General features: G+C 52.4%; 1 protein-coding gene across 1 annotated transcript; it reads left to right on the plus strand.

The window, feature by feature from the left end:
• Nucleotides 1-4,027: 4,027 nt before the first annotated feature.
• LOC308477807 (uncharacterized protein) lies at nucleotides 4,028-8,577 on the plus strand. The gene is made up of 2 exons (XM_081006736.1): nucleotides 4,028-4,129; nucleotides 6,528-8,577. Exons 1-2 carry the CDS (start codon nucleotides 4,097-4,099, stop codon nucleotides 8,187-8,189), a joined length of 1,695 nt encoding a protein of 564 aa, XP_080862862.1. The 5' UTR covers nucleotides 4,028-4,096; the 3' UTR covers nucleotides 8,190-8,577.
• Nucleotides 8,578-16,692: the final 8,115 nt, after the last annotated feature.

Here is a 16,692-nt window from a genome sequence, read left to right on the forward strand (position 1 = left end):
GCAGTGGGGTGGGAGGGGGAGATGCCGGGCTCTGTATCCCTTTCCCCAGACGTGCCACCCTCCCTCGGGCACAACGGGCACCCTCCCACCTGCTCACGCACATGCCCTTCTGAAGCAAGGGGCCGATGGATGAGTCAGAGAATTGGAAGGGGTCCCCCAAAGGTCATCTAGCCCAACCCCTTGCAGCGAAGGAAGCTCTTCCATAGATCCACTCATGTGCACCCCTCTGCAGCCTTTGCAGCCCAGGCTAGCTGGGCAGGATGAGGCCCTTGTCTGTCCTGCTCCGCCAGGTGCTCTGCATCCCGTGGTCATTCAGCCCTGCAGGCCATCCTCCGTGGCTGGAGAGCGGGGCTGCTCTTTGGGCAGCGGTGGGGATGTGGGCAGTTTTGCTGTCCCTGCCCTTCGGGAGAGGCAGCGGTGGCATAGTGGTTAGAGCGCTGGACTAGGAACCTGGGAGAGTCCAGGGCTTGATGCTCCCCTTGGGGGCCAGTCTCTGCCTCTCAGCCTAGACTGCCTTGCAGGGCTGTTGTGAGAAGAACCACACTCACTCGCTGGAGCTCCTTGGAGCAAAAGGTGCTATATAAATGCCATGAAATATATGAAATGTAACGGGTGACACCCCCTCAGGGTTTAGTCCTGCCAGAGGAGAGAAGGAGACTTGGCTCCTGGGCCTGCCTTCTGTGGGCCACTGGCCTGGGCTGAGCCACATGCTGCTTCTGCTGAGGGAGGGTCCTCAGCCCCTGGGGGGCAGGGGAAGCTCAGGGGCTGGTGGGGGTTGCAGCGAGGGGAGGGGAGGCCCCTGCTGGGAAGCCAGACTGGGATCCCTGCAAAAGCAGGGGGCAAAAGAAGCCTGGCCGCTGCTCTCCATCTAGCTCAATGCTGGCAACACTGGCCTGCAGCATCTCCCTAGGCTGGGGTTCGAATCCTGCCTGTGGGTTTCCCATGGGGCATCCGGTTGGCCACTGTGGAGGCAGGGTGCTGGACCTGCTTTGGCTGCTCCAGGCGGCTCCTCTGATCTTAGAGAACCTGCCTGTCAGAGGCAGTCTATCTCCCTTCCAGGTTCTTTGGGGCAGTCAGCCACTGGAGGACGGCCGCCACTCCTTTCTCTGTAGATGAAACACTCCGGACGGATTCACTTTGGGGGCGTCAAATTCCTTGGAGGAAGAACTCTCTTTCGAAGACACTCTGTTTGTGGAATGCTCAATAAAAAACACATGTGGTTACGGTTTTAGCCCCGACTACGTTTTGTGAACTTTGGGTGGGCTTGAGGGATCCCTGCACTTCTCTTCCCCTGAAATCAAACACCCTGATCGGGGGGGGGGGGGGGGGAGAGTGTTGCATTTTTAGGTCTGCTTCTGACATCAGTGTACATATGGTGGTGAATTGGGTACAACAGCCCTGCAGTGTAGGCCACTGATAATTTTGCAGGTTGGAGACGGGGCTGAGGCTGGTTTGCATTTCCAGGCTGAAACTCATGATATATCAACTGCTCCTCAGGTCGCAGTGAAGTTCAGGGTCCTTAAATTGCCCCCTCCCAACCCAAATCTCAGAGTGGATCTGCCCCATACATTTAAAGCACATCCAGCACACACGGAATGGAATAATAGAATTGTAGAGTTGGAAGGGACCCCCAAAGGACATCCAGTCCAGCCCCCTGCATTGCAGGAAACTCAGCTCAAGCATCCAGGACAGCACCAAACCTCTGTTTAAAAACCTCCAAGGAAGGAGCATCCCCACCTCCCAAGTTCTTCCCGGTGTTGGGTCTCCTTTCTGGTCACTTGAATCTGTTGATTTGGCTCCTCCCTTCTGGATCAGGAGAGAACAAACTTGCTCCACCTTCCATGTGGCATCCCTTGAGATATTGGAATATTGGAAGATGACTCTTGTGCTGCCTCTAAGACACCTACCGTATTTTTCGCTCGATAACACGCACCTGACCATAACATGCACATAGTTTTTAGAGGAGGAAAACAAGAAAAAAAATTCTGAATGAAACAGTGGATGTATGGTACTTCTCCAGGTAAATAATAATAATAATAATAATAATAATAATAATAATAATATATTATTTTTACACCTCTCATCTGGCTGGGTTTTCCCGGCCACTCTGGGCAGCTTCCAACCAAATATTAAAAACAATACAGCATCAGACATTAAAAGCTTCCCTAAACAGGGCTGCCTTCAGATGGATTATAAATGTCAGGTAGTTGCTTATCTCTTTGACATCTGGTGGGAGGGCATTCCACAGGGTGGGCGCCACCACCGAGAAGACCCTCTGCCTGGTTCCCTGTAACCTCACTTCTCGCGGTGAGGGAACCGCCAGAAGGCCCTCGGAGCTGGACCTCAGCTGGATGACGGGGCTGGTTTGACTTCCAGACCTGTGGCTGCTGTGAACTTTCTGGAGCCAAACAGTGGAGAATCTCCCAAGCCCCACACTTCTGCCACCAATGTGCAAATCCCTCCTGCGCTCAGGGGGCTGCTGTGGGGTCTGAGGGCTCAGCATGCAGGCAGCAGCAGCAGCAGCAGGGCTGACTCTCCTGCCCACGGGCCCAGCCAAGAGTCCTCCGGACGTGGCTGCAGGAGTGGCGTGGGGTGAATGAGTGAGTGACTGTCCTCGGTGCCCAGGCGTGCATGGCAACTCCGGCTCCCTGAGATACCAGGTATTGTGGGGTGGTTCCCCTCATCCCACATCTGGTCCTTTGAAGGCAAAACAGCCCTGGGTAGTTTTAATTGAAGAGCAGCCCAGAAGTGTTTGGAGGGAAGGAATTAAGGAACGACTGGCGGTTTCTGCCGCATGCCAGGCCGGCCTCCGCATATTGCAAAATCAAACCTTCCTCTGTTATTTGCTGTTCTCCAAAAAGCGAAAAACATACTGATTAAGCACGGGGTGGGGATCCTCTTCTCCCTTTTATTTTCTGCACCAGATAAGGCAGGAGAGGCCCTTTGTAGGGGCTGCTCTTTAGAGGAAGGCAAAGCCGCTATTAACTTTCCTGCTCAAAAGCAGAAGCTGCTCAGCCTCTCCCACTCGCTCCCCTCCTGTACTGAAGGCACCAAAAGTGGTTCCCTAACTTTTAGGCAAGGGTGGAGGAAGGGGGGTGCGGGACACCCCGGGTGTCACCACTGAGGGGGTGACATAATGCCAGGCGGCACTCACTGCGGGGCCTGCAGTGCGCCTGAGCTATGCGTCTCTCCTGGGAGTAATGCAGTGGCTTGGGCACCCGCAGGCTCTGCTCTGCCCCAAACGGTCCGCCTGCCACCTCCCCCTCAGCTGTAGGGCGGCTGAGGGGGAGGAGGCAGGCAGACTCCTCGGAGACCCCACAATGTGTCCGGCCCCGGCTCACCTGGCCCCGCCCCTGGGCACAGGGCATGGGTGCTGCCCCAGGCGCCCAATCGGCTTGCTCCGCCGCTGCTTTTAGGGGCCACCCCTGCCCAGTTGCCAGTGCCCCATTCTCCCATACACACTCTAAAAAGCCCTATTCGGAATAGCAGGATTGCACAACCAGCAAAGAAGACAATCGCGCACTAAAATGCAAAGCTGTGATAATTAATTGCACATATATTCAAAATCCAATGAAAACTATTCAGCGTAATTAATTCAGCAAAAAAGTCTCGTTTTTACACCTCCAGCTCCCCCTCCTTCCCCCGCTTGGTTCTCACAGCAGCTGACCAGATTCCCCAAAGGGAAACCACAGCAGGATTCGAACACAAGAGCAACCCTCTCCCCTCCTGTGGTTTCAGAAGCATCGCTGCCTCTATCTGTGGAGGCAGAGCAGAGCCATCCTGGCTGGGAGCCATCGATAGCCCTCTCCTCCTCCATGAACTTGTCCTAGGATACTTTGAGAGAGATACTTTGAGGTGCCTCTGCTCCCTCCAGGCAGTCCTCCCTGCTGCCTGTTTGCCCAGAGGCCAGTGCCCTCCCCGCCCCCTCTGAGGCCACCGGCCCTTGCCCGGAATCTGCGGGGACCCAGGACGGGGCCTCCGATAAGCAGGACCGCCAGGTCCGTCCCACTTGGTGGGTCAGTGACTTCCCATCTTGGCTGGCAAACACCGCAGAGCGAGAGTTTTTTCTGACAGGCAGAGGAGGGAGGACGGCAGCATGGCTGCGCCTGAGGGCCTGGACCCGCCCAGGGTAAGTGCCCAGGGGTCCCCCAAAATGGACAGGAGCAAACCAAGCCCCCCTTTTAGCAGAGGGTGGGGTGGGCAGGGCAAAGGGGTCTGGGCTCTCAGTTGAGGGGGTTCTCACATTGTTGGGCACGGGGAGAGCAATGGGTCTCCTCAAAGGTCACCCTGGTGGTGGAGGGTTTTAAGCAGAATTAGGGGGGGGATTCTGAAGCTGTGATTCCTCCATGGCAAGGCAACTGGGCTAGATCACCCTCCCACTCTACAATTCTGTGATTTGGGTGCGACTGCTCAGATTTGAGCCCTGCCAGCTGGGAGTGAGAATCCGGTCTAAGGCCGTTCCTGCACCAGATATGTGAAGCAGGTCAGGGGATCCTGGGAACTGTAGTTTGCGAAGGGTGCTGGGGATTGTAGCTCTGCGAGGGCTAAACTACTGTTCCCATTGGGGTGTGTGTGTGTGTGTGTGTTTTAGGGGCGGAATGCACTTTGAAGGTGCTTTAAGGGTTAGGCAGAGGCTGGTGCCCCTTGTGCCATTGCAGAAGGACGGTCCAACATCACGTGCCCCAATTTGTTATGGCAGGGGGAGTGGGCAGAGGGAAGCCCCCCAGCCACTGGCTTACAGGAAAGGCAGGGGCGACCTGGTGACATTGTCCAAATGAAATGCCCTCCTCATTCTCTGCATGGCGTCAGAGGCCTTTCCCAACAAACAAATGAGGATTTTCCCCTTACAGCAAAAAACCACCAATAGTGTCTCTCACATATGTAGGAAGACACAGGGCTCTTGCCAGCAACTAAGTGCCTCTCCTGGGGGCAGAAAAAGGGCACCTAGATGAGGATATGGATATGGGATAGAACTCAAAGCCAGAGCTAAAGGAAGGAAACGAGTGCCGTTTGGATCCGTGCCTTCTAGCGGGGGGGGGGGGGGGCAAGCAGAAGCCTTGACAAGCCCCCAGTCAGTGACACTGATTAGCAGTCAAGGCAAATTATTCATTATCATCATTTCATAATATGTCTACACTTCTTAACTGTAAAGAAACCACAAAATCCTCCACACCCTCAAAGTGGTTTACATAAAGATAAAACTATAAAATCAAGAAAAGTTTACAAGAACAGTTTTAAAACATATAAAAAGTTAAAATACTGAAAGAGCTTTAAATTCACACCAGCTTTTCAAGCATCTAGACAGGCTTGAAGAATGTTTTTAGACAATAAAGTTTTTAGAAAGGTGTTAAAAAGAGACCAGATACAATATAGAATACGATAACTGGGTGAAACTATGGAGCAGAGGAATGAAATTCACGGCCTGTGTTACGCTTAGAGAAAATTTGGAAAAGATGATGTATAGGTGGTACATTACACCAGCAAAATTAGGAAAAATGTACAAAACAGGAAATAAGTCTTGCTGGAAGTGTAAAATCAAAGAAGGCAATTTCTACCATATGTGGTGGACATGCGAAGAAATGAAGAAGTTCTGGGAACTTATTTATAATGAATTAAAAAATATATTCAGATACACCTTTCCTAAAAAACCGGAAGCCTTCCTCTTAGGAATAATTGGGGATGAAATTAAAAAAGAAGACCAGACACTATTCCAATATGCGACAGTAGCTGCTAGAATATTAATAGCACAAAACTGGAAAAACCCAAATATCCCAACTGTTAGAGATTGGCAAACAAAATTATTTGAATACGTAGAACTAGCAAAAATGACGCAGAAAATTAGAAACCAAAAAGATACAAAGTTTATTAGTGATTGGAACAAATTTATAGTATACAGTGATGGAAATTATAGAAACTTAAAAACCACAGTAGGTTTGATATAAATCTTACGATGTGTAAACCATTAACATTGAAGCTGCAGAAAAAAGAAAAAAGTCTTATTAAGAAGCCCGAAATCAGGAGGGAAGGAGGTCAATAGGTACGTAGAGGAAAGATTTAAAGAAGGAGATGAAGAATTGCAATGAAAATTTATGTTACTTTTATGTTGCTTATGGATGTTTTTTGATATTATTGATTTGTTTACTTTTGGTTATTTAAATGAAAATTAATAAAAAGAATTGTTTTTTTTTTTTAAAAAGAGAGACCAGAGAAGGTGCCTGTGTGGTATCAAGAGGCAGTGAGTTCCAGAGGGTAGGGGCTGCCACTTCTACTTCTTTCTTTGGCGATCCCTCATAGCTAAGTAAGATTGTCTTCCATGAACACGGTTTTAACAGTGGGTCCGTAAGTGACTGTGGAGACCAATTCTGGATCCGCACCTCCTTCCACAGTGGGCAGCATTTTCTCTTTTGCCTCCTGGGCCAGCCTGGCCTCAGCGCTCTCCTGCGCTCAGTGGTCGAACAGCATATCCTCTCCTGCCTTCCTGAACATTCCCCCACTTACTGGCCTTCCTTTGCCTTCCTCTCCCGCAGGGCAAATGGGTGGCCGTCGGGCACTTCCTGCTGCTTTGCCTCTCGGCCCTGGCACAGCCCGGTGGCCCCGCGGTTCCCTGCCCGGCTCTGTGCCAGTGCTTTGGGAACCTGACCGTCTTCTGCTCGGATGAAGGTCTGGAGGACATCCCCGAGGGGGTCCCCGCCGGCGCCACCCAGCTCTTCTTCGTGGGAGCCCCCCTGTTCTCGCTTCAGAGCGGGGCTTTCGCCAACAGAACCGGCAGCCGCCGCCTGGCCAAACTCGCCTTCCTGGGCAGCCCCCTCCGGTCTCTGGGACGCGCGGCCTTCGAGGGGCTGCCGGAGCTCCGGGAGCTGGAGATCTCGTCCAGCCAGCTGAGCGCTCTGAGCGGAGAGGCCTTTCTGGGCTTGGCCAACCTCAGCACCCTCGCCGTCAAGTTCAGCCCCATCAAAAGCCTGGAGACGGAGCTGTTCAGCAACACGCCGCGCCTAGAAGCCCTCCACCTCCAGGGCAACGAGGTCGGGTCTCTGCCCCAGGACGTCTTCCGCCCGCTGTCATCCCTCAAGACCCTCACCTTGTCCCAAAACCACCTCGCGGAGCTGCTCGCGGAGGTCCTCGGCCCGCTCTCGGCCCTGCGGGTGCTGAAGCTGAGCGACAACCGCCTGGCAGGCCTCCCCGCCGGCCTCTTCGGCCCCCTGAGAGAGCTCCGGGAGCTCTTCTTGGACGGCAACGCCCTGGCAGAGTTGCCCCCGGGCACCTTCGCCCCGCTGAGCGCTCTGACGCGCCTCCACCTCCAGCACAACGCCCTGGAGCGCCTGCCAGCCGCCGTCTTCTCCGCCCAGCGCAACCTCACCTTCCTCTACCTGGACGGCAACCGCTTGGCGGAGCTGCCCGACGGGCTCTTCCAGGGCACCCCTCACCTCGCCGAGCTCTCCCTGGCGGGCAACCGTCTCCAGAGCATCCCCGAGGGGCTGTTTGGCAAGCTGGGCAGCCTGGCGTTCCTGGGGCTATCGCACAACCGCCTCGCCCACCTGCCCGCCGGGGTCTTCCGGGGCCTGGGCGCCCTTGCCAGGCTGCAGCTGAGCCACAACAACCTCACGGCCCTGCCGAGGGGCGTCTTTGCCAACCTCACCACCCTGGAGGCCTTGGACCTGTCCCACAACCAGCTGGCCACCCTGTCGGAGGGGGTCTTCGAGGGCAACGTCATCCTGGGCCAAGTGGCCCTGAAGGGCAACCCCTGGACGTGCGACTGCCACCTGGCCCCCCTGAAAGACTGGCTCCAGGACACGGACCCCCTGATCAACGCGCGGGCCTTGTGCAGGAGCCCGGCTCACCTGCAGGGGCTGAGCCTGCCGGCCGTGCAGAAAGAGCAGCTGGTCTGTCTGGCGCCGTCCCGGTGCCGGGCGGAGCCGGGGATGGAGGAGACCTCCGTGGAACCCAGCGCCCGCCCTCCGTGCACCTACCAGGATCCGGCAGGTGCCATCCACCTGGCGTGCGACCGCGACGCTTGCCACCAGCTTAGCCTGAGTCTCCCGCCGGGAGAGAGCCTGCAGGAGGCAGGGCAGCGTTTCAGCAAGGACTGGATCCTGGACTCGGGCTGCGGCGCCGTGAAGGTCCGGGTGGCCGTGAGCATTGAGCCCCTGCCCGGGGGGGAGGCGGTGGCAGCCCCCTCGGAAGCCCCCTGAGGCCGGCATCCCCTGCCCTGCCAGTGTGGCCCGGAGAGCGGGGGGGGGGCCCTCCGGAGAGAGGGGGCTCCAGCCCCACCTGAGCCTTGCTGCATCCTCATGGGGACGAGGGAGGCCTACACTGCAGGGCTGTCGTCAGGACGTGCTTGGTATCATCACAGACCGAACAGAAACAGAAGCCGTTGTGACCCAAATCAGGCTTTGTCTATGTAGTTTTATCTGCGGGTCTCCCCAGGATCCCAAAGGTCACCCAGTGGGGATTCTGAAAGCATGGATCCACTGCCTCCCAGGGCAGGGTGGGGGTGTACGTCTTGTAGGATTTGCAGCCTGAAGCAGCAATTATATATTCTGTCACTTTCATTTCATATAATAAACCAAGCTTTCTTTATTCCTTTTGTGTGGGAACTTATTGTGGGCATGGGGTAAGGGTAGACACACATTCATAACTGGGCATAGGTTATAACTCTAGCAAAATATAGTAGTAGTAGTAGTAGTAATAATAATAATAATAATAATAATAATAATAATAATAATAATAAAAAATGATGAAAATGGACCACAGATAGTATTTAACACCTACCAGATTGGCGAAAATGTCTAAAAAAAGAAAAAGGTATGTGTTGGCAGTGTAATGAAATTGAGGGATCTTTTAGTCACATGTCCTGTAAAATAATTAAGGAATATTGGGAAACTATATATAATGAATTATAAAAGATATTTTAAAAACTTTTCCCCAAACACCTCACATTTTTCTCACGGGGATGATAAGAACAGAGGTCCCCAAAAAACAAGAGAGGTTACTGCTATACACTACGTCCACAACTAGAACCTTCTTGCCACAAAGGTGAAGTCTAGTACCTGTGGGATGTGAAGCACAGAGCAGTCAAAGACAGCATTCCTAGAGTGGACATGCAAGGGGATGCTTTGTACCAGCCAGCAGGTCAACTTCCTGTTTCCTCCTGGGCTGGGGCAAACTTCCTCTACATGTGCCTAGAGATGGGCGTGACCTTACCTGTCCAGGTAACACAAAAGGGCAAGGCACAAAGCCCCCCCCGGCTCCATTCATAGAAGAAGCAACATCTCTTTAGCTAGAGATGCCTTGTTGCTTCCAGCCAACAGAGCACTGTTACCGGAAAATCCGAGGGCTCCCTTGGACAAATGAAGACACCGACCAGAGCAATACAGAGCAAAACAGCAGCCAGTAGGCTTGGTCTTTATTTTGAAGAAGACTGTCGCGACAGGGCTCCCACCGTCCACGAGGTGAAGCAAGATGGAAGCCCGGAACAATGGGAGACCCCAACTTTTATTAACCACTAATCCCCTTGACTACACCCCCAGAATTACATCATATATACATCATGATTTTATTAAAGAACAGGAGGAGTCGAGGAGGAGCTTCCCAGGTAATCCGAGTATCCTGACACCTGGCAGGGACCACCTTTCCCCCTCCCCACATGAGTCATTTCCATAAACAAAGGAATGGGCGAAGTTTTCCTGCCCCCTGAGGGGAATCCGGTCAGGGTCCTTTGTCGGAGTCTGTATTGAATACACTACCGTATGCAGTTTATTGTGTTCCTGATAGCATTTCGTCTGAGCCCTTCCCGGTGGTTATCAAGGTTGCCCCGCCATCCGGAGAAGGGCCGTTGTGTACGTGACTGCGCGGTTCAAGGCTTATGGCCGATCAATCCCAGCTCACCCCCCTTTGATAGTCCTTGTAATATGCAGTGAAATAAAAGTGGTCCGGTGAAAATCCATGGTACGGCTGATTTTTGGTGAATTTGTAAAGAATATAGTCACTGAAGTTCAAAGTACTTTCCTCTTTCGGAAACAACTTGCAACATTTTGATTAGATCAGTCACGGTCCATTGAACTCGGAAACAATGAATTGGGAGCTGTCAAAAGGTGAGGGAACAGACGCTCGCAGCCTGCAGTACCAGCGTGGCCGCCACAAGGGGCGCTGTTCGATAATGCTGATTGGTTGAGGCGGCCGCTGTTTGGCCTAGAGTTCGGTCGTCCGGTCTACTCTCAATAAAGATAGGGCGGCGCGGAGCGCTAAATAGAGTGTTGTCAATGCAGCGCTTCCTTATTTACGGAAGGCTTTTAAGAGATGGCCCTCTAAAGAGACATCTCTAGGGTCAGGGAGGGGAGATGCGTGTGTGTGTGTGAATGTGGTGCTTGTGCGATACAAGTGTTAATGGAAGGGGGGGTGGTTTCCGGCGACAGTTCCCCCCTTCGGAGATAAGATTGCGAAGGCAGGGAAGCCGCGCAATCCTTTTCTCCGCACAAATCAATAAAAGTTTGACATGCCATACCTAGAATCCAGATTCTGGAAGTCCTTTAAGGGCCCCATTTCGATGGGGTTCGTCTGGGTTCCTGATGCCGGTGGTCTGTAGGTGATAGTCGACCGCGAGCGAGGGGTTGGAAGGCAAGAGTCGCAAGCTTGACAGCACATCGGGAAGCAGTGGATCGCGCAGCAGAAAACAGCAATACAGATTGTCAGAGTAATGAGGATCAAAAGTCCGTTCCCTAGGAGTTGTTTTATCCAGCCAGACCCAGGCAGCCAGCTCCACAACTGGATATCGGAGAGTCCTTCATGTTGGATGTCTTTAAGTCCGTCCGTTAGTTTATGGATGTTGTTAAGGTGCCCGGTAATATTAAGGGTTTGATCAGATACGTGTGTGCAGCATTCAGTCCCGACAAGGGCACAAACGCCTCCCGTCGAGGCGAGAACGTAGTCCAAAGCAAGGCGGTTCTGTATCGAAGTCTGCCTGACTTCCGTTAACTCTGTCAGGATAGTTTGGGTAGCCGCATTGGACTCCTCCATGAAATTTAACAGGATGTCCGTTAACTTAAGGATATCGACGTGGTTGGAGCCGGCCCCGTATGCGGGAAAGAGAGCCCGACCATAAGTTTCACTATTGGCTGCTACGTCGGAGAGTTGTGACAAGTCTTTTGCCCTCTTATTGCGCCTCCTTCCGGAGGGTAGATCTTGGGTGACCCGGACTCCAGGCAAGATTAGACCGAGATAACAAGTGCCGTGGGAGTGGGGGCTGGCCCATACATAGCCGCGGTGGCCGCAAACCCAGAACAACCCCTGTAGGCACGAGTCTATACGCCCGGTGAGGAAGGTACGGAAGAAACACTGGGAGACCGGGGAGGGGCTCCAGGAGTCGGGTAAGGTCATAACGCGTTTCCATGCGGACATTAAGCTGGGTTGGATAGAGGGGTTACCTTGGTGCCACAGGGTAATCCTCCCGTTTAGAGCAACGTCAATGGTGTACTTACAGGTGCTCTCGCCGATGACCTTGTCGTTCCCGCTGAATTTCCGGCAAAGGTCGCCTGTTGTGGGTCCGGTTAGGTAGATGTACTGGTGTGTCAGATTCACCGCAGTCAGGTTCCAGGATTGCACATTAGCAGAGAGATGTTGTTGTAGGGTGAGAGGTACTCCAAGAAATGGTATGCCACTGTAGAGGTGTGAGGGGGCATTGGCGCAGATCCAGCACTCTTTGGTTGCTGTCTGTTTTGCAATTTGAGAGATCAGTTTTACGTAGGTGTTGGAATGCCAAGTGGACAGAAAGTCATTATTTTGAGGGTTTTCGGATATTGACAGTTCCCCCCTTTGTCGAGGTGCAGTACCGGGGGGGTGAAGGGGGTCTTGACGGAGTAGGTAGGTGAGGTTTGTGGTGAGGCCCCCGCACCTTTGGGGTCCGGTAGTGTCCCATTCTGCCGGAGGCATAACGGAGTAATGCCAGCCCTCGAGGTACGCTTTCCCGTCCCAAGCGGAGGCGAGTCCGATGTCCCAGACGCAGCAGTACCTCCGGAGGCAAACTCCTTGTAGGATGGTTTGGCGGGGAGCGGAGTCTACTCGTTGGCAGTAGAATCCATGAATTAGGTGGTCTGTGGGGTGATTCCGGTCAGTATAAACTGAGTCACCACCCCCGTTGTCTAGAAGTGTCCAGTTCAGAGTTTGTTCGAGTGTGCCATCAGAAAAGAGTACGTAAGATCCATTGAGGCAGTGGGCTCTGTACCAAGGGCCATCTCTGGTGAGGGTGAGTCTGCCAAGTGGGGTGTAGGAGGGCGAGCGAATAAAAAGTTCCCAGTTTTGGTGAGTAGCGAGGGTCGGTAGTATGGAATGTCGAAGGAGAACGCGGGTTTCGGGTAAGCAGAAGTCAAAATCTCCTAGGCGGTCTGGTGTCCCTCTTTTCACCATATCAACGATTCCAAAGTCCAGATATTTGTATTCAGTTTGTAATCCAGGGCATGAGATGTGATTGGTTATGGTGTGTTGAGAAAGGGCAGATGTGATAGAGAGGATGAGGAAGGTGAGTACAGTTGTTGTCATTGTGAATAGCGGTGTGAAGCGGAGCTGTCAAACAGTGGAGCTGTCAAATGTGGAGCTGTCAAACTGCCGAGCTGTCAAATGTGGAGCTGTCAAACCGTGGAGCTGTCAAATGTGGAGCTGTCAAACTGCCGAGCTGTCAAACTGCGTGTGTTTTACGGAGTTTGAGACGAATTGGGGGTTGGTCGTCCTGATTGGCTGCCGGGATGATTTCGGAGGTCCAAGTGGTTGACGAATGTGGTCGGTCCGGTCCGGTCTGTTGGGCCCGATATGTGCCCCGATCTGGTCCGGTCTGTTGGGCTCGATTCGTGCCCCGGTCTGGTCCGGTCTGTTGGGCTCGATTCGTGCCCCGGTCTGGTCCGGTCTGTTGGGCTCGATTCGTGCCCCGGTCTGGTCCGGTCTGTTGGTCGTCCTCTGTATCGGTGTCGCTGTGTGCCGGTCGGTCTGGGGTGCAGTATGGTGGGTCGTCAGAGGGAGGCTCGGGTGGTGAAGCGGGTTTGCAGCGGGTGTGATGTAACCAGGCTGTCTTCTCTGCTACCTTAACGGAAGTTGGAGTGGTTAAAAGTACTTGGTAAGGGCCCTCCCAAGTGGGCTGTAGGGGTACCTTATGGTAAGTTTTCGCTAGTATCCAATCGCCTGGTTGGTACGGGTGGATGTTTTCATCTAGAGGAATGTTTTGACCTGAGGCTGCGTATCTGTGAAGATCAATGAGTTGTTTTTGGAGTTGTATTACGTATCTAGTTAACTCTGACTCGCCCACCTCTAGTTCTGATGTTGGAAACTGGGTGTTATATACTGGGGAAGGCCGTCCGAATAGTAGTTCGTAGGGAGATAGTTTGAGATTTCCGCGGGGGCATGCTCTTAAATTATGGAGGACTAATGGAAGGGCATTTACCCATTTGATGCCGGATTCTTTGCAAAGTTTTCCCAGCTGCGATTTAAGCTGCTGGTTCATTCTTTCGACTTGTCCGGAGGAAGGAGGATGGTATGGGGTATGTAATTTCCATTTGATTCCGAGGGCAGTAGCAATTTGTTGGATTATATCTGATGTGAAATGTGAACCCCTGTCGCTGTCTATGTGCCTGGGAACTCCAAAGCGAGGTATGATTTCTTGTATCAGAATTTTTGCAACAATGTGCGCAGTTGCTCTGCGAGTAGGGAAACATTCTACCCACCCAGTCAACTGGTCTATGATTACTAAAGCATGTTTGTAGGCTTGGCACGGGGGTAGGTCTATGAAATCTATTTGAAGGCTTTCGAATGGAACAAAAGCCCATGGTCTGGCCCCTGGCGGGCATCTGGCGGTATGTTTTGGGTTAAAACTCTGGCAAGTATGACAATTCTTTACGGCTGCCTTAGCGGCAAGTGTAAGACCTGGGGCATACCAGCAGCGTTGCATCGTGTCGATAAGTTTCTCCCTTCCCCAGTGGGTACGTTGATGGAGAACTCTCAAATGTTTAGGTACCCATAGCTTGGGCATTATGAGTCTTTTATCCGGATAATACCAAATGCCATTTTCCAAGTGGGCCCCTTGTTCTTCCCATACTTTAACTTCTTCTGGGGTTGCAGTTTGGTACATCTCAGTAAAATTTATATCGGATAGAACTTGTGGTCCCTGGAACTCATTGTCTGTGGAGAGGGGCTCGAGGGCTGCTTCTTGTGCTGCGCTGTCAGCACTTCGGTTCCCAGTTGAGACCGGGTCCCTGCCTTTCGTATGTGCCTTGCAGTGTACTACTGCAATAGCCTCAGGGAGATGGATGGAGTTCATAAGGCGCTGCACTAGGGATGCGTGTGCGATTTGGGTACCTGCAGCAGTCAGAAACCCTCTCTGCAACCAGATTTGTCCGGTGGCATGCACCAACCCGAAACAATACTTAGAATCTGTGTAGATAGTGATCCTTTTGCCAGCCCCTAGTTCGCAAGCTCTGATCAAAGCGATAAGTTCAGCCGCTTGTGCGCTGTATTTTGGATTGACAGGTCGTGCTTCTAGAATGTCACTATGAGTAACTACGGCGTACCCACTTTTCCGTTGCCCTCCCACAACTTTGGAGCTCCCATCAGTGTATAAGATGAGGTCAGGGTTCGTTAAAGGGAGATAATCGAGGTCTTCTCTGGGTTTTTCGAGGTGACGAACTATTTGAGAGCAGTCATGATGCGGTGTGCCATCGTCGGGGAGGGGCAGAAGGGTCGCGGGATTCAGGGAGTTTACTCTCTTGACGGTGACGTTGGACGGACTGAGGAGAATGGCTTCGTATTTGTTTAGGCGTTGTATCGTGAATCGTTGGCACCCTTGTAAGCTAAGTAAGGTAGCTACAGCGTGGGGAACGTTCACAGTTAAGTCGTGTCCCAGGACTGTTTCTTGCGCCTTTTCTAAAAGTTGGGCTGCCGCTGCTACAGCTCTCAAACATCCCACGTTTCCCAGTACTGTAGTGTCAAGTTGAAGGCTGTAATAAGCCACAGGCCTGTTCCTCCCCTGGAACGGTTGGGTAAGGACACCCGAAGCTACTCCCTTGTTCTCATGTACATACAAAGAGAAGGGTAGTCTATAGTCAGGGAGTCCGAGGGCGGGCGGGGATCTTAGTTCTCTTTTAATAGATTCAAAGGCTTCGAGTGCCTCAGCGGACCATTGTAGTTGGTCTGGGGAGTTATCATGTGTCATTGCTGTAAGGGGGCGGGCGAATTCTCCATAGCGGGGGATCCACGCCCGGCAGAATCCGCTCATCCCTATGAATCCTCGGAGCTGCCTTTTTGTTTTAGGTAAGGGTAGTTTTGTTATTGCCTCAATCCGATCCGTAGTTAAAGCGCGGGTGCCCTCTCCCAGTATGTGACCAAGGTACTTGACCTCCTTTTTGCAATATTGTATCTTTTTTGGGGATACCTTATGTCCCTTGTGTGCTAGTATGTTTAGGAGAGTTATGGTGTCATTTTTGCAGGATTCTAGGTCACGCCCACAGAGTAGGATGTCGTCTACGTAGAGCCTCAGAGCAGAGCCTCCTGGCAGGGTCACATCTGCTAAATCTTGATGTAGTATGGACGAAAAAATTGCTGGGGATTCTACATACCCTTGGGGTAACCGGGTCCACGTTAGTTGCCCTGTCTGCCAAGTGAAGGCGAAGAGGAATTGGCTTTCGGAATGTACGGGGATGCTGAAGAAGGCAGAGCATAGATCTATGACAGAGTACACCACAGTTCCCTCCGGAATGGTGCTGAGGAGATGGTGGGGGTTGGCAACGACGGCATGCCTCGGAATAACAAAAGAGTTGATGAGTCGAAGATCCTGTACCAAGCGCCATTTAACTGGATTGGTATTAGGCTTCTTGACGGGAAGTAGGGGGGTATTGCAAGGGGAGGCACATGGGACTAGAACTCCCATTCTCAAGAATTCGTCGATCATCGGGGTGAGTCCTTCAATCGCCTCTGGGGGAAGCGGGTATTGTTTAGTGCAAGGGAAGGGCAAATCGTGCCTGTAGTTTACTTTCACCGGGGTTGCAGATTTTAAAAGTCCTACCGAGGTAGATTCGGTTCCCCATAAGGAAGGGGAGACATTGTGTATGAGTTCGGGTGGAAGATCAATGTTGGTATTTTGGGCTTCCTGTAGAACTCCTTGGAAATTAAAGATGGACTCATTCGGCATGTGTAAATAAATACCCTCCTGACCACATTGTATAGTGGCATTTAATTTGCAGAGCAGATCCCTCCCCAAGAGGTTGACGGGGCTAGAAGTTAGCAGGAAAGTGTGTTTTACGGATAGAGGTCCAACGGAGACATTTGCGGGTTTAGAAAGAGGACAACTCCGAGGAATTCCGTCCAGTCCCATTACAGTTCTGGTCTCTTCCCCGGGGGCTAAATGGCTGTTCGTGAGGGTGGAGTATGTGGCTCCGGTATCCAAAAGGCAATTATAGGATTGCCCATCAATTTGCATAGTGCAGATGGGATCGGAAGAAGACAGTTGTAAAACCGGGCAGAGGAAAGAAAAAGAGGCGGGATCTGCTTCTGATTGTCAATGCGGTTGGTATTCGTCCATTACCATTTCATGGGCTGTATTAATGGTGCGGGTGGCTGTTTTAAAGGGATTCTGAGGATCTGGAGTGGGGTTCCTGGGTCTTGGTTGTGGAGGGGGAGGACCCGCACGATATTGCGTCTGGGTCATGGGTTGAGGGTGTC

The sequence above is a fragment of the Podarcis pityusensis genome, assembly GCF_964106645.2.
Source record: "Podarcis pityusensis genome assembly, chromosome: 5".
NCBI classification, from domain to species: domain Eukaryota; kingdom Metazoa; phylum Chordata; class Lepidosauria; order Squamata; family Lacertidae; genus Podarcis; species Podarcis pityusensis.